This window comes from Syngnathus floridae, chromosome 8 (genome assembly GCF_059516105.1).
Source record: "Syngnathus floridae isolate MCC-2025c chromosome 8, RoL_Sflo_1.0, whole genome shotgun sequence".
Classification (NCBI taxonomy): Eukaryota; Metazoa; Chordata; class Actinopteri; order Syngnathiformes; family Syngnathidae; genus Syngnathus; species Syngnathus floridae.
In genome coordinates, this window is record NC_142420.1 from 10,979,823 (window position 1) to 10,999,225 (window position 19,403).

Below are 19,403 nucleotides of genomic sequence, written 5' to 3' on the forward strand. Positions count from 1 at the left end.
TCAACCGCAAGCTTCTTACTTTGGTAAACAACTGCTACTTTCATCTCAGTGGTTCCAAGGACAATAGGTTTGGTCACCCCGTCATGGGTGGAGACAAACTCACAAGCAGCAGTTGTTGGGTGTCAAGTGGAACAGGCTATGCTCGAGGTTTCTGCATCACGCTCGAGACTCAGAACCGAGACTGTTTTGTGAGTTTTTGCTGCTAGTGGCATCTGAACCAAGTGCCATAGTATCGGGGGCGCAAAATGCAGAAATGCATCAAAAGAAAAACTGCTCATATAAGCAGCCATCATGTTGAACAGTCATTAGGTTGTATGAAAACAAAGTTCTAATTTATAAAGATTTGTTTTGTACAGAGAGATTGAGGAAGAGGTTTATGATAGTTTTTTTTTGTACCACACACTTGCCTGTGGTGATTTGGTTGTACCGTTAAAAGGCGGATCTCTGTTTGGTCGTGTTTGTTAAGGCCAAATTTGTTTCCCTCTAGATTTCGGCCTCAGGTTTATTCTTTTTACTTTTGATTCTTTTTTTTAAATAAAGAAAACTGAGATTTAAAAAAAATGTGTATTCTGGTGGAGTTTGTGAATAAGAAATGTATTAAGTTATTATATCACTGACCAATTTGTGAAATAATTTATTAAAAGCATTTTAATCAAGCGCTTTTGGGGTATTTTAACAAATTAGCGGACACTTTTTTTCATCTCATTCATTGTGGTCTAATCAATCAGATAGAGAACACACCTGTACCCACAAATCAGCAACAATAGCGGCTTAAAACTTACTGAAACATTTTCCTTTTTAGACATTGACAAAAGCAACAACACAATATGAGATGAAACTGACTAAACCAACCATCTGTAGCTATACATTAATATTGTCGTCCTTTTAATTAGCAACTTTCACGTCAGCAAGCCAAGATGTTTTTTCCCACGTAAAAAATCCAACAAAACATTCTTAAACTCATCCAATAAAGATGCAGGTGAAGATTCTTGACCGAATTCCACAGTACATTCCAGAGAGGAAACATCCATGAATGTTATCCAACGTGTTGTTAGTTTTTGCAGTTTTGGTAAAATGCAGGCTCATTCAAATCAGCCGGTAGATGACGTCCACGTCGTTTACTTCCAGGTCACAGATGAAATAAATAAAGTCATACCCTTCTTTCCTATCCTCTCGTTGTGCTTTGAACGCCTCATTTGACATTCGACTTTTGATAGCGTTGCTAGGGTATTTAAGGTTCTTGTTTTACCGTCATTAGGCGGACCTGGACTGGGTTATGTTCATATTTAAATAAAATCCAAAGACATTGGAAGTACAATATTATATTATGTCACACAACCAAACGCTCCAAATGTTTCTGGGTTCCTCTCTGGAAGGCATGTTTGGTACGAACTAGTGGGCGGGGCTAACTCGCTTCGTAAACAGCAGAATACACGTCGGGGGGTTTTGCAGATTCTTGTGGCTCGTTGCTGTCATGGAGTTGCCGCAGAAAAGTGGTCGTCCTTCTTTGTCCCTGTCGTGCTGCTTGTGTGTGTTTCTTCTCCAGCTGCAGGCTGCTTGGATGGGGGGTAAGGACCACGGCAAACTTAGCCCTACTCGCTTTAGTTATAACGCAACATGCGCACACAACACTGTCTCGATACGTTTGTTTTATTATAGGGCCTATTTTTCCTTCCGCTTACTTGCAAGTCTCTTGCATTGTTTCTTCGGGAAGTGAAACATTTTAAAAGTCTCTCAAACGTCGATACTGTTGTTTACGCCGCAATACAGTTGTGCAGCCAGCGTTGCGTGGATATCAGATTGCACAATTTTCTTTTAACCATCTGTTTCTTTTAATCCCCTTAACCCTTTCTTACAGCGTTATAAAAGCGTTACGATTACTTTGTTTGCGTGGAGTGATAACTGCAACTTTAGGATTACTGTCAGCACAGATCCCGCAAGTAATTCATTTCAATTTATGTCAAAAAATGAAGTGAGGACTAATCAGGGAACTCCCACCCAAAATGTACTTTCAAAAGAATTGACACTGTCTTCAGTTTTTCCTCGCAATCCTCCACAGACTGTCCTGCCGATGGACGTACCTGGGTTCCCTTTCAAGACCGATGCTACCACTTTGTCCACGGAGATGAGGACAAACTCAAAGTGTATAATTTTGAGGCAGCCAAAAGCCTCTGCCCAAAATCTGGTATGTCAAAAAAATTGCATTCACCAATATTAAAAAATAATGACATTTCTGATCTTACAGGTGTTCCTAATGTTGTGTCCAGTCAATATGTCTTCCATTTTTATTGTTCCCTTTTATAGAGCTGCTGTCCATCCAGAGTGCTGAGGAGAATGACTTTGTGGTTAAATATAGTCCCGAGGTGTGGAAAGGCAAAGTCAATCTGTGGCTTGGGATGTATTATGATACAAACAGTAAGTGTCATGTGACCAAAGACTTGTTGCCAAAATCAACTCATGTTTTTTGGGTTAATACTCAACAAACTTGGCCCACCCAGCTCACTGCACATCCTGACACAGCTTCAGGATATCCTTTTTTTTTTTGCATAATGGAGTCACAAAATGGGGATTTTTTGTCTTAAGTATTTAGGAAGTGAAAGATGCGCATCAGTGATTTCTTTCATCAGTTCTGTTTTTGCTGACTAACACACTCTTACTAGGTGAGGGCATGATGTGGCTTGATGAAGAGCCGGTCAAGTTTACCAACTGGGAACCGGGCTCGTCCCCGTCGGACTTTGTGCCCATGGAAACGTGCGTGGCTTTGCACAGCGACACGGGCAAGTGGGAACGCGTCAGCTGCTTGGATGATATCGAGAACGGCATCGTCTGTGAGACGGCTCAGAGTACGTTTGGCTTTTCCCTTGTACGAGATGATGGGCCATCTCTGAAGTTATTATTATATTTAATATGACTTTGGTTTGTTGAAGAATTTAATCTATTGTTCCTGATTTTGAGAATGGTTTTGTTTAATCGCAGTGTTGTCAAACGTTTGTGGTTGAGAACACATTTAGTTCTATTTCTATAAAACGGTTGTTGCTAACATTGTCCACTAGAGGTCGCCATTGCAAGCACTTACATTGTTTTTTCATTTCAAATAATGTATTATAATGACAAGGCTACTGCAGAAGGGTTTAATCATGTGAAGTGGAAAACTGAAAAGCATTACTGTACGCATCATGACCCCCCAGGGATCCATACTGGATCATCTTAAAATCAAATTAACTTTTTTCCGCTCAGTTATTCACGTTGTCTTTGTTTTTCAGAAGCAGTGGACGCCAAACAAAGTACGTTTCCTCCACACATGCACACACACTCTTGTAAGCCAAATTGTAGTGCGTGAGAACTTGCCTGAATCGTTCGTGGCTTGTCCTCCATCAGAAGGCAACGCCGTGCTGTCCGTGTTGGTCATCTTCAGTGTCTTTGTCATCATGGCCGTCTCCGCCGTGCTTTGGTTCCTGTACCAGAGGCAACACCCGGGCTCCTCCATCATCACGGCGTTCGAGTACCACCCGCCGTTCAGAGCGCCCGACGCTGACCGCTCCTGCCTGGTGGACGCGGAGGAGTTTGATGGCGGAGCGTAGGAGGTCGTGCCCCTCCGTCCAAACGCAGCATGTTTAGGCTGCTGCCAAAATATTTTGACTCGCAATCTAAGATGTCGCCGTAGCTACACTAACGATCGTTCGTATACAGAACCCTCGAGTGGCATTCGATTATTCATCAGGGATCTAAACTTCGGGCCAGATCATTTTCAATGTTATAAATTTAGAATGCAATATCTCGGGCAATTCAGTATTACGTACATACTTAGGAGTCTTGTCACATTTTCAGCAACCATTCTAGACATTTGTTTTTTTGCACGAGGGCTCTCAGTACCCCGCCCATGAAATATGACACGCTTTGTTACTGCCTTTAATAAGCTAGTTTTTCCCCCCAACTGTCAAAAACATGAGTGTCTTTTAATTTCAGCATAGAAGTTGTTGTGACCGCTTTATAAAATGACACAAGTGAATGATAAAGGCCATTTTGTATCTTTATGTTGAGTCCGAAAAGTTCTGAAACATTCCCTTTATTTTCCTACTTCTAACCGAGCCAAAGTGTTACGATATGCTTCGCCTGACCCAACAGATGCTTATTTTTGCACCATTATCAAAGAGTCCTCCAGCCATCCTGTTTGTGCTCTTGAATCAGATGATCAAAAGTGAATTTTGTGCAATGGTTGGCTCTTGATTTGAAGTCTGTTTTTTTCTTCACCACTTGACTATAAAATGGAATCCATTGCTGATAAAAAAGTGCTGTGTCATCATTTCAGAGTTATGACTATGCTTCCATATGATGCTTCTCTGCAATGTTTTTAACATGCATCTAGCACAATCTGAGCCCTAGCTGTTGCTCCTTATTAAACAAAATGGTTACAAGGACTTATTTGTGCATTTTTTTTGGGGGGGGGGCATGACAGTCTGGTGACTTGTTGAGAGGCAAACGTTTTGGTTAAAGTTTCAAAGGAGGCTTTTAAACTAGTGCCATTGTTTTAAAATAGGATGTTTGGCAAAAAAATGGCAAATTCCCCCATGCGTCCACAAGAGGGCGCTGCTGTGTTGTAATATTTTGTCCGTCAACATGTTCCTGAATATATATGTTGATGTTGTAATATTTTGTCCGTCAACATGTTCCTGAATATATATGTTGATAAATACAAAATCCTGGGTGGCAATAATGTGTCTTATTCATGATTGTTCCTTCTCCATTGGATTATGTTTGCAAACTTTGTGTTTGTTTGTTTTGTTCTTCAACAGCTTACTTGCAGTTTATGAGACGAGTCACATATAAATGTGTTGATGCTTGCTGTGTGTCTTTCCAACAAAACAATGTCTTATTTAGCCACAGGAGCCAGGAATACTTCTGAACGCTTTTAAAAAACACAACAGGTAGGACATACAGAAAAAGAAAGAAAACCACATCTTCCCTTCAAGCCTCTCATACTGAAATGCAAACCTTTGATATCATATTTTCCAAGCTAGCACGACGGAAAATGCTTGCGAATCCTAAAGCGGCTTTACTGTCCATTTGCCATCAGTCAGACTCAAAAGAATATTCCACTTGTTCATGTCATTGTGGTTCATTTTTTTCACATGATAAATGTATTCTCAATCTTTTCTGTCTGAAGGAGCTGAGCTGGAGCAGACTGCGTGCCAAGGTCAATACGCTCTCATTATGACGACTGTTTATACTCTATTATGCTCATATTACCGCAATGTAATGGTTAGCTTCACATTTTCCAAGAATGCTTTAATGGTTATTGTTAGCTTTGTGTGATGGCAAAACCAAAAATGGCAATTGGTTGGCACCCAAAGTCACCTGGCTTCAGCTTCCATGTGATCCGAATGAGGGCGACAGTAAATAGATGGAGGAACTCGATAGTACAGGTGTACCTAATATTGTGGCCTAAGATTGAAGTGCCCATGGAGACGGTGACGTGAGCTTTCCTGCGTCATCTGTGTCTGTTCAAGTGATTTAAAAAAATAAAGTCTGAGGTTGACTTCTGGCACTCCGAGTCCATGACTCAGACTTGTAGACTTAAAGACTCCACACGCAATCGTTGGGGCCAGCGCAGCTCGTGCACGCCTGGTGGGGGCGTCTTATAATCTGTGCTCTTTTAATATTGAGGAAATTATGTGTGTGTGCTTTAGGGTTTCACCTCCAAGAGTTTTTGTCAGGGAGCAAGCATCCATCCGACGGCGGTGGAGATGGGACTCGGTGAGCAGGAGAGTGCGGCCGTGTGGCGATGGCGGGATTTAAAAAATGTTTGATCCTGAAATGACAAGCTGAAATTGGAAAGCATAAACATAAGCCGCTTTTATCAATGCTCTGGTTATCCGATGTCACGGACGCACAATTATGGACGCATTCAAACATGCCGAAATGGACGCCCACACATAAGTACTGGCGCAAACACAAACACGCACACACGCAAGCACCATCTCCTTGCGTGCAGCAAAAATCCGTTCCGGCATTATGAGCCCACAAAGTCCCATCGTCACCTTTTAAGCCAGGCCACAACACGATTGGTGGCTATAAGGTCATTTGAGATGTCAGTGTTGTTGGTCGTCATGACAAACCCTAGTTTAAGTGCGATTACATTGGGAAAAATGACCACCACATCTCAAATCAATGCTTGCATCTTTAGGAAAGAAACAAGCAGGTGACAGTCACAAAACACTTTGACATAGTTCCTCAACACAAAAGCTTGTCTAAATGAAGCTCCTCATCTTACTTCAACATAGTTCCTTGGCAGATGCCAACAAGATGCTGGCAAGGCACAAATTTTGTTTCAATGACGCGTAATAGCTCACTGGTTCCTTTGAGATGGCAGCTGGCAGAAAGCACTACTTTTGTCTAAAATAAACTTAAACTGAACAAGGCACTGATAAAGCAAGCAACATAATTGTCAAAATGAAGCTGTGCAACTCACCTCAACTTGGTTCCAAAGCGGGAGTATGCACGGGCTTCATGGTACGTTCTCTCCTCAGATGGCTTTTTATTCCTGCGAGCGTGAATACACGGAGAGCTGGATTAGAGACAAGAGAATCAGCCCCGTGACCAATCTGACCTTGCGGACCACATCGATCACCTCAACCAGAGCTCTGAAGGCGGCCATCGGTCGATGGAAGCGGAGCCGGCGACAATCAGCGTGACAGCAGAAGAGCACAGACCTTAAAAATACGACCTCGAGAAAAGTCAACAAGAAATCTCAAAAGACGATTTTTTTTTAAAAAGTTGGACAATGCGGCGACGTTTTCAAAATTCTTATTTGATCACACTGCATAGACGTGTTGGTCATCCCTCAGGGGGGTTGGGGAGGGGTCTTTATTTCTCTCCCATGGTTGCCATGGCAGCACAACTCATAACAATATGCGACCACAATACTGACAAAAAACATGGCACGGTTGAACATCCACGTGAAACTGGAAGGACTAATGTATGGCGGCGTCAAGCGCAAATGTAAGCATGCACTTCATTTAAATGTCTTGCTGGCTGTGCAAAAATAACCATATAAAATATATTGCTCTTACATTGAAGCCATTGGTAAATAAATTAATCTAGACAGCAACAACAAGCAAAGAGCAAAAAGACTTTCCACTCTTGTTAATGCCGATTCGTAACATGTACAAACATATTTCACAAACGTGTGCATGTCTCTCTGGAGAACATTAAAACGCAATCGGAACAACACTGTGCATACCGATGACCTTCGGGATGAAAAAACGACACGCTGCCCACCAGAAAGTTGGAGATATTTTGGACTTTGGGGGTCCAAGTTGAAGAACTGCCAGAATGGAGTGGGCGGGTGGTGGTATGAACAGTGAGCAAGCGGGAATGGTGAGGGCATGGCCAACTTCTCGACCTTCTCAAAATGTTTGGATGCAAAATGCTAATCATTAAAATCGGCGTTTGATTTGTGGCGATTTCAAAGGAAGTCATCTCCTATCGTCCTTTCCTTGCTCACCATGCATACCACCACCCGTACGCTCCGTCCAAAATCCCAAACTTTTTAGTGAGTAGTGTAACAATACAAACCATGAGGCGCAAGCTTGTTGAAACACAGGAATGTCCACTTGAGTATGGTTCCCCCTCCATCAGTGCAAAGCGTCCATCTTGTGACAGAAGGTGTGGCGGGCGGGAACATTTGGCACGACTCTCCTGGGACTACACGTTGGACTCGATAAACGATCGCTTTGGCTTGATGGACGTGATGTGCAGGGCTTGGCTGGGGTTGGCCAGGGACTTGGCCTCCTTGTAACAGATGAACTTGTCAGAGTACTGGTTGGCGAGCGGCCCGCCGTTGTGTAACGGCGGCCTGTGTTGCTCGCGGTAAGCGCCGCTCGCCGCCTTGCCAAAAGCGTCGTCGTCCTCCTCCTCCTCGACCGAGTGGTTAATCCAGGCGCGGGTGGCCGGCTGCGGGTTCTGCTGCAGGAAGCGCGCCGTCTTGTCGGTGACGCCCATGAAGGGCCTGGGTTTGTACTCGCCGCCTTGCTGGCCGTGTTTGGACTTGACGTCCGGGCCCGCCTTGCCGCCGTCCGACAAGCTGCCGCTGGAGGCCAGGCTGCTGGTGGAGCTGGACACGCGCATGTTCCCCGCGGGCTCGGCGTCCAAATGAGTCGAGGCCGCTTTGGAGGGAAAGGACGCCGCCTCGCCGGCGTGGGTCATGACCGTCAGAGTCACGCGGTTCCCGTACGGCGGCTCGTCGGCGGGCGCCGGGAGCGGTCCGATGTCGATCCCCGGGCCGGGCTTCAGCACGCCCGACATGTGTCGGCTTGGCAAGGGGCTGGAGGGAGCAAACTGGGATTTGGCTCCGTGTGAGCTGGTCTTGACAATTTGGGCCTGCTTGGTGGGTTGCAGAAGCAGACCCGGGGGCTGGTCCCGAGGGTAGCGTTGAGGAGGGAGCCTGCCTGGGTGATGACTGCTGTAGTTCCCCAGCGACCGGCACCGCGTGCGCTCATCTTCCTCATCTTCCTCCTCCTCCTCTTCGGCGCAGCGTCTTTGGCTCCACTCTAGCGACTCTTCCCGGGCGTCATCACGTTCCCGGTCCGAGTCGTGGCCCCCTGCCGCCTGGCCGATGTTGCCGGCACCGCTGCAGGAGGCGGCGGTGGCCCCTCTGTCTGTTCCGCCTTTGGTGGTCTGCGCCCGCTGCATCTGCTTACACTCGTCCTCCACGCGAGCCAGCAGGCGGCGGATCTCCCGGTTGTTGGGACACAGCTTGGCGGCGTCGTGCAAGTCGGCCAGGGCGGCCGCAAATTGTCTGCAAGACAATGTACATCTTTGGCCGTTATGGATCAGTTTTGGGGGGAAAAACTTTTTTTTTAAAGCGTTTGCTGACTTGTTTACCTGCTGCTCCTTTTCGCTCGCGCACGGGCGTAAAAGGCTTCGTAGGATTTTGGTTTCAGCTCCAGTGCTTTTGTGGCAAACTCCTCAGCCATCCCAAAGTCCTGCGACAAGGACACCGCTCAACATTCATTTAAGCATTTCCAACACTTTGACCAAGTGATCAAAACTGCATCTTACGTTGGTTTTTCTGCGACAGCGCGAGAGATTGAGGTAGAGAGAGACCCGCAGGTCTTTGAAGGCCTTCAGGTCGTCTCCGAAACCCTCCCTGGGAAACTTCCTCAAAGCGTACTGGTACCTCTGAGCCGCCTCCTTCATCTTGCCTTTCTGGAGGGCACATGAAGGCACAAACGCGGCGAGTGAGACCGGGAAGGGGGCTCAGGGCCAAACACTCAAATGCAGGATGGCTTCCAAACAGACCCTGGCCACACAAATAAGCTCTTAATGAACTGCATGCTAGCTTATGGTGGTTGTCAACTGGGCTTGTTTTCAGCGCTTTTAGGTGAGATGCCTGAGCTTCAAACTTCCCAGCAGTGGCGGAAGCAGCATGAAAGACACGTCTACATTAGCCCAGCAGCTTTAACCTTTCTACGCCGACGCCGTTAAATGTCAAAGCATTGGTGTAGGCTCCCTTTGACAAAACAGCTGGGACAAGTCCATCCACTCATTCAAAACCTCTATCAATTGTTGACGAAAAGAGAGCGAGTGGTTTGATACGTAAGTCTTGAGTCAACGCAAGCTAGCTTTTGGTATTTCGGGAAAAGAAAAACACAATATTAAAGTATCTATCTATCTATCTATCTATCTGTCTGTCTGTCTGTCTGTCTGTCTGTCTGTCTGTCTGTCTATCTATCTATCTTGCAGTTTTGCTGACAAGCTAACTCGTTACTCTCATACTGGCTAACATACTACTTCACTAGCAAGCTATCTCACTAAAGTAACTCTCACTGGCTATCTCACGATATATACCTTGTAAAGCAGGTTCCCCTCCTCCATGAGCTTCTGAAGCAGGATGATGAGGATATCAGGCTTTGAGGTGGCCATGGCCCAAGCGGCATTGCCTATGTAAGAGGAGAGAGGGAGAGCAGGAGAAGACGTTAGGTTGCTCGCGTCGGCGCCACCGCGGGCGCTCCCTGTATTTTTCGGCAAATGGTCACAGTGAGGTAAAGTTACCTAAAGATTGTACCTGATCGATCGCAAGGAGACGCTCTGTGACCTTAGTTTAGTGCCAGCGGGTTGGAAAGAGTTAGCAGAGGGGAAAAGGGAGAGGTCACGCACACGTCGAAATTCACTTTAAAGCAGTAGTTCTCAAAATGCGGCACGACCAGAACGATGGGCTAAGTTCTTTCATTCGGCCCACCCGAATGTTGCATTCCATTACAATTTTTTTTAATTGGCTAATAAATGTGTTTATTTATGTATTTTTTTTTATTCATAACCCTTTCTTATAACTTATTAAATACTTTTATTTATGGAAAATAATAAAAGAACACAAATATACACAAATCTACTTTGAGGAAGGCGGGAGTTGACTTGGTTTCAAAAGGTTTGAGAAGCACTGCTTTGAAGGCTTCCCGCCATGCAAACGCTTTGGCATGCAGAGAGAAAGTTTGAAAGCTGCTCAGTGCAGATAAGTCGCAGCGCCAGATAACGTCACGTATGTGGTTAAGGTGAGAAGTCACATTCTAAACTTAGCCCAGCAGAGCATGGACAAGCATGTACGACACACACACACACAAACACACACAGAGTGAACTGCAAGTGAATGGATGCACTGTTTTTGCGCAGCATTCCACAAAATTAGTGTGAGCTTATTCTGAGAGCCGTGAGATACTACGTAAACAAAAGAGCGAAGCATACTACTGCCACTTCTATTGACATTTCTCAGGACCAATTTTGGCAAAAATGCCTCGCACACAATGTTACCCCCCTATTATGAATTATGTTGTTTTTGATTCCAGAGGGAATGTATCCCTTTTTAGGAGAAACCATATTTGGTAACTTTAACTTTGCTAGCTCAACACAAAAAGTGAAATGCGCGTGTTGGTCCAAAAAGCAATTTTTTAAAAATTTTTAAAATTCAATGGATGTAGCCTACAGCGGGTGGAAAATTCTCTCAATAATCAGAAAATACAGAAAATAAGTCAGTTATCTGGCCTGGGACTTGGGGGGGTCAAAGCATATTTCAGGGAGGGGGATGCAGTGCCCCCACAGCGCCCCCTTTAGCTCCACCAGTGCTTTCATCACATTATGGTCAACTACAAATAATCTTTCATTATTCACCCTAACTTTATGTAGTAACTACAGAGACAAAAGTAGCAAAATGATAAAACACACAAACAAATGCATTCACACACAAAAAAACAACGTACCTAGCTTGGCCCCTTTCTTCAGCAGTGTGACCACCACCGAGGTGTTGCGACAGCCGATGGCTCGGTCCAGAGGCCGCATGCCACTGTAATCCACATGCTCCACCACCGCCCCTCTTTCCACCAAATACTGGACCTAAAGGAAGTTAAGTTAATAACGACAAGCATTAAGATCAATGCGGTCGCTCCAGTGTCACATGTTTGGGAGAGTACGGCCACGTACGATCTCTGCATCTCCAAAGAAGGCGGCCAGGTCCAGCGGAGTTCGTCCGTTTTTATCGGTGTGGTCGATCATGGCGCCTTTCTCCACTAAAAGCTGCACAACGTTCTTGTGTCCTTTTAAACACGCCCAGCTGAGACCCGTAAGACCCTCCTTGTCCATGGAAGTGAGAGACGCACCTTTTGAAACACAGCAACACTCACAGTCAGCACTCAAATATATTTCAAAATCAAATGGCGCTTTAGTTAGCCTGTTTTACATGACGTGTTAGCATTAAGCTAGAGGACGTTTGTTTGATCACATACACAACGTGTAATTGCCTTTGTGTTATGTTTAAACTTCAACTGGGAATGGTAATAAACAACTCCTTGCTTGGCTTCCTTTCTGAAGAATTATTCACCATCTGCTGCTTGTTGTGATGTTCACTGCCACTATTTAGTGCTCGTAAATTTTGACACTGTACTTTCAAAACCTTTTAGTTCCCTTGGAGAGTTGTCGGCTTCTTGAGTGCTTCCAGAAACAGACATTTTGAAAGAGAAGCAGCAGCATTGTGTTTCTATTAGGGCTGCCATAAATATCAATATTGCGATATTGTTTTTCCAATATTGTGCAGCTCTTGTTCGTATGCTCCTCAAACATTCGCCAAATTTGAATCTGGGCTGAAAACATCATTGTTCACTACTGCTTATTCGTAAAAAAAAAATCATCCTGGTTTTACTTTGTGTTTTTCATAGCTCACCTTTGGAGAGCAGAAAGTCGACGGTGCTCAGGTGACCCTCACAGGCCGCCACCATCAGTAATGTCCTGCCCTGCTTGTCGCTGACGTTAATGTCCGCACCGTGCTGCAACAGCAGCTCAGCAATCTAGGAGAGAGCACGGCAGATTAACACGTCACAGTCCTCCTCGTCCCCATTTTACTACAACAAAATGAATGAATGCCGTGAAGAAGGTTATTAAAGGCACGGCGCTTCGGAGAGCATCACGGAGGTGAGAATCGATGGTTGCCGTGGAAACGGAGGCCACGTCGGTCTCACCTGCCAGTGGCCCTGTCTGACGGCGCAGAATAGCGGAGACACCCCCCGCCGGTTGACCTGCTGCACCGTCACCCCCCTCTCCAGCAGAAAGCCGCATACCTCCATCTTGCCTCGGCCGGCGGCTGCCGTCAACGCTGAGGTGCAGACAGAGGACACGGCATGCGTTACTTGGCAGGTTCAAAGGCGCAAATGTGTAAACGTGTCCTGAATTCACATCGTTCAAAAGTTACTTTGTTGTTTGGTTTGATGTAATGGAGCCCAATTTAAACAGCAGTTGTCACATATGGCCATAATTTAAGAAGATGAAAGGACCAAATGGGAAGTTTCAACAACACACATACACACTAGCAGATGGTTGCTGTATGTACGGGGGGAGGAACAAAATGGGGTAATGGACAGCGGAGAAATGTCACAACTAAATATCCGCTAGTATGAGAATCCACCGAATTAAGTGCGAAACTAATAGTTACGGTGTGAGCTTAGTAATGAAAAAAGACCAAACTGACCACCAGGGGGCATAGCCCACAGATTTAACGCTAAAGCGTAAAACAATAAAAGTTGAAGGTCACATATTAACTCCAGGATAAAGAATATATGCCATTGTGTATAGTTCCATTTTCTCTCTACATGTGTTGCTGCATTGTTTGTGTTCAATGTTTAGCATTATAACACCGTAAGACAAATGCTACTCATTAGCTTGTCAATGGCGCATTTGGGTGCTCCTTGGCCCAGATGCGCCGTCAGTCTTTCAAGTGTATTGTTGAGCCTTAATACTTGACTGAACACAGCCTTCTGTGCTCAGAGCCAAAAAAAAACCCCAAGAGCAGCATGTTCTGCTCAACACATGAATATCTTCACACTCAACAATGACCGAGCGGCTCGGGATCGGCGCCGTCTGCAACAGGGACCGTCGCTTTGTTTTTACACATTTTTTTAAAAAGGTCTTGAATAGGACATGACTAATGAATCGCTCAGGTGCTACAACAATCAAAACTGGGATATTAGTGACCCACTAACGAAGCCCTTCTTGGCAAAGAGGTTCTGAACCACAAGCGAAGAAAAGTAAAAGTGATTGCTTTCCCCAGCCAGAATCCCATTACCATCAAATTGAGCCAGCCAGAGCCTGAACTCATCACAGGTAAATAACCTGCAAGATTAACTGACAATCTCAATCATGCAAACACTCTGTTGCCTCAACGGCTTACAATGGCGCCAATGGCTGTGATTTTCGAAAAACCTTTCATCGCCGGGATGAATTAAATAAGCAGATTTCACGGAAAACACGCAAAGTCCCTTTATCCGCTGGCAACCGTAAACAAAACAAAGACAATATTAGAAATATTCGCTGCAGTTTTCTTTGAAGCAATTCAATGCAGTGTGCTAAGAAAGACAACGGCAGGGAGGCGAACGGCCTCACTTTGCATAACGACGAAGCATCCTTAGAGGAAGCTTTAAAAAAAAAAAAAAAAAAAAAAAAAAGGAATTGGGCACAGACGTGCAATCCAATCATCCTCTCCTGAACAATAGGAGACACACCAGACCTATTTGCATGGAGATGAAAGGAGTGTTTCATTTTAAACAGGTGATACACATCGTATGGTGGCCACTCTAATGGCATCCAATATGAGCTCTTTTCAGTCTAAGCAATAATGTTCAGTTTTGATGGCATCAGCGAGGTTCTACAGTAGCAGTGTATTCATTATCGTGGTTTGCAGTAAACATTGCGGAACTGAGTCATGAACTGTTATGATGATGTCGCTAAAAAAGGAAAATATTTACCACTAAGTATTATTATCTACCACACTGGAATTGAATGTCGGTGGATTACGCAGGCACAGGAACATAAATGTCCATCGAGAATACGTTCCAGACAAGTAGTAAATAGAACCAATATTAACTATAATTATCTGCTGGATATCATGTTTTTTTTTTTTTATCGCTTGCGCAACGATGTCATTCAAGTCACACAAAAAGAAGTTCTAAGTAGCAACTGTTGTAGGTAGCAAATATTTTTAGAATTCAACATAAGGTATTGATTATGCCAATGTTGGGATAAAAATATAATTTGGCATTATTTAATATGATAACGCGTACATGGTCATGTTCAACTGTAGTAGTCTGTGTGACTTTAAGTGTGTATGGCTATAAAAGGCGGGGTTTGACTTGGTGAGTGATGTGGGTGTCAGTGAATGAGAGTGTAGAGTTGGCTGGCTGTTAATTGGCTACATTTCCTGTTTTCTCCAGATTATTTCTTCCTCACAGGCAGCCATTTACATGCAGTGATGCTAGTGTCTGCGATATCAGTTTGTGTAGAAAACCAAGCTAGACATACTCTGAAAATATAGCAACACTACAGTATGTACACTTTTTATTTCTCTCTGTGTGGTAATCATCACTGTTGTAAGCAACGAAAGCGTAACAAAAGGATGATTTCATATGACCTTCAACCTTCAATACTCCAAGCAATATGAAGTTTCAGTCCCTGCTGGGCTACAATGCGGCGGCAGCCTATTTTCCACAAATACAGATGGGCTCCCGGTGGTTTCTAAATAAGGTCCTGGTGGCAAGGGGGATATCAGAGATTGTGGTCATCGCAAGGACGTGAGAGTCACTTTGCTTCAGACCTGCAATTTCACTTGGGGTGCAACGGATGCGATTTAGCATCCGCTGAGCGAGCAGAGCGCAAGTGCGAGACTGTGGCTGGAAGTGGCTCCACCGACGTCTGTGGCCATTGAGAGCGGGAAATAGCAGTGTGGATAGACTCTTCAGACAGGATGAGCCAACGTTTGAACATTCAGAATAAACTAAGACATTGGATCCTAAGGACAAAAATGGAAGAACACAGTTGTCTTATCTCACAGCAACCAGTGTATGTCAGCCTACAAAACCAGCTACAATAACTTTGTGGAGCAGATGGAGGAGTGCTTGAAAATATCTGAAGTGTTATTGGTTTCCAAGTAAACAGCACCAAGAGGAGTAATTCAGGGGAACCATTGCTCCGACTCAGAGGAAATGCTGCGTTAACCAACCTCTAAGTAGAAACCCACATGACCACAACAGCAAATGCTTTTACCAGAAAGAACACGACAAGAACGCGGCGGGGCTTTAAAAATGCACACACGCACGCACGCACGCACGCACGCACGCACGCACGCACGCACGCACGCACGCACGCACGCACGCACGCACGCACGCACGCACGCACGCACGCACGCACGCACGCACGCACGCACACACACACACACACACACACACACACACACACACACACACACACACATACACATACACATACACACACACACACACACACACACACACACACACACATTTGGCTTGAGACCTTCCGCTCCCAAGAGAGGAGCAGAATGATAAAATGTGGGCTTGTGATTAAATGAAGCATGTAATGTAAAAAGATGGATGACAACATACCTGTCTCCCCCCACAGAGTGTCATGGCTATCAATTTGCACAGCGTACTCATTATTCACTGCCAGCAAGCTGCTCACAACCTGCCAGGAAGAAACTTTGATAAATGGCATCGTCTTTCAGCATAAGAGATCAAATAAACCGCCAGGACGCTATGCTAATTTGGAGGGAAAATAACGAGCCATGGGAACCAACAAAACAACACGGCCTCTTCTCAGATTGGATTTGTAGTTTTTGGGGAGGGACGTGTTTAGGAAGAGAAGGATCACGTGGAGCTAAAAAGCAGACCTGAGTATGGCCCATGCTGGCCGCTCCTATCAAAGCTTGCTGCAGGGCCCGGCTCTTCAAAGCGCAGTCCTGCTGCTGCCCCTCGGCGCTCCATTCCATCTCCAGCAGGTAGTGGATGATATCGGGATGCCCTCGGAGAGCAGCGTGCACAAGAGCGCACTGGCCGCTCTTATCTGTATGCTCGACCTGGTGAACAGCACTTTTGTTAGCTGCATTGCTTCCTGACGGCGGTTCATCGATTGGGGATTGGTTCGAGAAGATAATCATCCGCTCACCCTGGCCCCCCGCTTGCAGAGCATCACGACCAGATTCAAGTGCCCCGCAGCGGCCGAGTAGCAGAGGGGGTTCATCCCGGTTTCCGACACTACCTCTACGCTGGCGCCGAACTCCAGCAGCAAGGAGGCAATTTCCAGATGTCCCAGGTGGCACTGGACGCAGATGACTGGCGCGTTATTCAGAACCTCCGTGCGGTAATTGACGTTGGCTCCTCCCAGCATTAGCAGACGGCTCACCTGAAGTGCCACACAGACAAGTTGATGTGTAAATTTAAGATGTAGAACGCAAGAAACAAAATAGCGGGCCGCATAAAAGAATGCGGAGGGTCAGATCGGGGCCCCGAGCCTCAACTTTGACACCACTGCTCTAAATTGCTCACGGTTGCTTATTTATGGTTGCCATGTTTGTCCAGAGTCAGCCGGGAGACAGGCTGCGGCTCGCCCGCAACCTTAATGAGGGCAAACGCTATCGAAAATGGATGCGCAATCAATATATGCAGAGACCCGCCGCATGTTTTTCCAACTCCGTCGCCATGACAACAAACGGCAGCTTCAAACTTGTCTTTTGGAAGAATTTGATCAAGTATTAGAGTTCATACCTCACTATTTTGATATTCAAGTGCAATCTTTTAGCGACGTTATCTTCGCCTGAACTCAAAGGGCAGACATTGCGCTGAAGCAAATATCGAGAGTTTTCCGCTCTCCGGAGACGAGGCAAATCAATAACCCGCCACGGATGGCACAACAAAGGCACAGGGGCCTTGCGAGTATTCCGAGGACAGAATATGAAATAGTGTTAATTTGTTGCTTGTGAATAGATTTAGCGCGACGGAGGACAGAACAAGGTCACTCTTGTAAATGTTTCGCGTAATAACTCGCAAATGTATATGGGGGATGGCAACAAGTGGAACGGCAACGACGGCGACGAGCCGGAGAACAAGACAACTTCTTTAGCCATGAGCCAGAAAGCATCAATCACAGATAATGGCCTTTCTTGACGATGCTAATGACTGTCTCCTTTCCCGTACAAATAAAAGAGGGAGTCTGAATCATCGGAATCAAATTGAAACATTACAGTCCGCATTGCCATTCCTCTTCACCGATATACAATGAGCATAAGGCGTGACACAAAAATGCAAATGGTTCTACACTTGAATGGATTGGGTGGCCGGCATCAGCGATTGGATGTGTGTCATTGGGCGACATAAATTACAGAGAAAATAGAAAACAGAGAGAGAGAGAGAGAGAGAGAGAGGTCATGCAACAAAGTTTCATGGGTCAAATAGCTTACATGCTACACGAGTGATCTTTCCAACAAGCGTGACCTGTTTTACGGTGTAACTAATCCAGCAGATGTCCTTTGACACTGAAGCCACAGGAGTCACGAGGCCCCCGCGTCCTCAACTGCGGCGCCAACGGTTTCGGGTGGAAGCTTTATGAAGCGAGAATGCACGTTTGACCTTCGTGCGTGGACATTTTCTCACAGCGAATGTTTTTCCAGCCTACTTTGGAGTCATCGTGTTTCGTAACTTTCTGCTCGTCGCCGTTAGCCGAGCGTGTTAGCGGCGTCTAAATTGCTTCATACGCAGTCGATTTATCGGGGGACCTCTGCCTTTCACCTTCACGTTGGGGGTGTAGAGGTTTCTCAGAGAGGCCAACGCTGCGGAGAGGCCGTCGGCGCTGCAGCTGATCCACAGGGCCTGCAGCACGCTGGACGACATGCCTGTTTTCTTGCTCAGCCCCTGAGACACAAATGGACACAGACGGAACTGAAGCGCTTCGCAGTCATAACGAAGGAGCCCGAAAAAGTTTTACCGGTTTATTTTCTTACCTTGAAGATGTGCGCCTTGAGAATGTGGTGTCCCAATTCCATGGTCTGCTGCCGATTCAGTTTCCCTTCTTGGCGGGACAGCATGAATGCGATGAGCGCGTGACCAGTCCTGCGCGACAGACACAATAAGGCCAGTGTTTCGCAAGTTGCAGTCCATAAAATCAAAGGCCTAACCTCGGGTCGCAGAGAAAGTCGGTGCTCTCGCCGTCCGCCCTCCACACGAGCCACTCTCTGAAGGACGGGTGGCAAAACATTCGCGTCTTGTCCCGGCGTCTGATGAGGAAGCCCGACAGCAGGTCCATGCGCTGCTGGAAGTCCTCCCAAGGCAGCTCCCCTCGGACGTCGCCGGCGTTGATGGCGTGGAAGAGCTGCTCGTCCGTCATGGGGTGCAGCGAGGCCAGCGCCACATTGAGGATGGGCAGCGAGCGCTCGAAGGCCGAGTTGCTCATGAACTTCATGTTGCACTGCAGCTGGTAGAGCTCGGCCAGCGAGACGGGCACCACCTTGTAGCTGGAGCTCTTGATCACCAGGTGGCCCCTCTCAAACAGATCCAGGGTGAGTTTGAGGTACAGGTAGGAGCCCTGACTGCGGGAAACCAGGTGGCCGCTCAGCTTTCCCACCGTCGGCGGGTCGGCTTTGCCGTTCAGGCTGATGTTGTTCATGATGTCCTTGCTGCCGCCGACGCGGTACTGGATATACGCGTTGAGGTCGTTGCTTATCTCGTTATTGTCCGAAAAGTCGTCCAGAGAGATCTTGGCAAAAGGCAGGAAGCCGGTGATCTCCTATGGAAGAGGCAGGTAGTGAAAGCAAATGAAAATCATAAAACAGAGGATTCCTCCATGAGCCACTTTTTTATTTTCACCACCAAAAATAAGATTTTTTTGTATACTATATCGCCAACAGGTAAAAAGTCGGAGCAGGTCGAGGCTGACGTCTCCAAAACTGGTTCCAAACAAACAAAAAGGACAAAGCTACGCCGATGAAAACAAAACCTCCTTAGCGAAAGTAATTGACTATTTTCCTGTAGTTCAATTCTTTTCAGCGTGACCAAACAGAAACAGACTTTGGAGCAGAAAAA

The 19,403-nt window shown here is 46.0% G+C and overlaps 2 protein-coding genes across 5 annotated transcripts in view; one reads left to right on the top strand and one right to left on the bottom strand.

Moving 5' to 3' along the window:
* Window positions 1-1,266: 1,266 nt before the first annotated feature.
* Window positions 1,267-4,418, top strand: cd302 (CD302 molecule). 2 transcript variants are annotated; one of them, XM_088382115.1, is made up of 6 exons: window positions 1,267-1,568; window positions 2,060-2,185; window positions 2,305-2,415; window positions 2,661-2,843; window positions 3,267-3,284; window positions 3,379-4,418. In XM_088382115.1, exons 1-6 carry the CDS (start codon window positions 1,475-1,477, stop codon window positions 3,579-3,581), a joined length of 735 nt encoding a protein of 244 aa, XP_088238241.1. In that variant the 5' UTR covers window positions 1,267-1,474; the 3' UTR covers window positions 3,582-4,418. The 2 variants fall into 2 exon arrangements, with proteins under 2 accessions (XP_088238241.1, XP_088238240.1); XM_088382114.1 differs by having other exon boundaries at window positions 1,365-1,568; window positions 3,264-3,284.
* A 2,412-nt stretch (window positions 4,419-6,830) lies between these two features.
* LOC148394558 (protein TANC1-like) overlaps window positions 6,831-19,403 on the bottom strand; it is a 50,063-nt gene continuing 37,490 nt past the window's right edge. For 2 of the 3 annotated variants that reach the window (XM_088382106.1, XM_088382104.1), the window contains exons 13-26: window positions 18,500-19,107; window positions 18,326-18,434; window positions 18,114-18,236; window positions 16,495-16,731; window positions 16,220-16,405; window positions 15,936-16,014; window positions 12,504-12,637; window positions 12,209-12,332; window positions 11,473-11,648; window positions 11,253-11,385; window positions 9,850-9,941; window positions 9,061-9,207; window positions 8,884-8,984; window positions 6,831-8,797 (exon numbers count right to left, since the gene is read on the bottom strand). In XM_088382106.1, the coding sequence (XP_088238232.1) occupies window positions 7,705-8,797; window positions 8,884-8,984; window positions 9,061-9,207; window positions 9,850-9,941; window positions 11,253-11,385; window positions 11,473-11,648; window positions 12,209-12,332; window positions 12,504-12,637; window positions 15,936-16,014; window positions 16,220-16,405; window positions 16,495-16,731; window positions 18,114-18,236; window positions 18,326-18,434; window positions 18,500-19,107 (3,342 nt within the window). In that variant the 3' untranslated portion in view covers window positions 6,831-7,704. The remainder of the gene's footprint in view (window positions 8,798-8,883; window positions 8,985-9,060; window positions 9,208-9,849; window positions 9,942-11,252; window positions 11,386-11,472; window positions 11,649-12,208; window positions 12,333-12,503; window positions 12,638-15,935; window positions 16,015-16,219; window positions 16,406-16,494; window positions 16,732-18,113; window positions 18,237-18,325; window positions 18,435-18,499; window positions 19,108-19,403) is intronic. The other variant, XM_088382105.1, reaches the window with a different exon arrangement.

What these genes read in the sequence shown, in the direction of transcription:
- cd302 (XM_088382114.1), top strand. Translation starts at nt 1,475, where the DNA reads ATGGAGTTGCCGCAGAAAAGTGGTCGTCCTTCTTTGTCCCTGTCGTGC. An exon ending in GCAGGCTGCTTGGATGGGGG is followed by an intron (nt 1,569 to 2,059) that starts GTAAGGACCACG and finishes AATCCTCCACAG; the next exon opens with ACTGTCCTGCCGATGGACGT. An exon ending in GATGTATTATGATACAAACA is followed by an intron (nt 2,416 to 2,660) that starts GTAAGTGTCATG and finishes CACTCTTACTAG; the next exon opens with GTGAGGGCATGATGTGGCTT.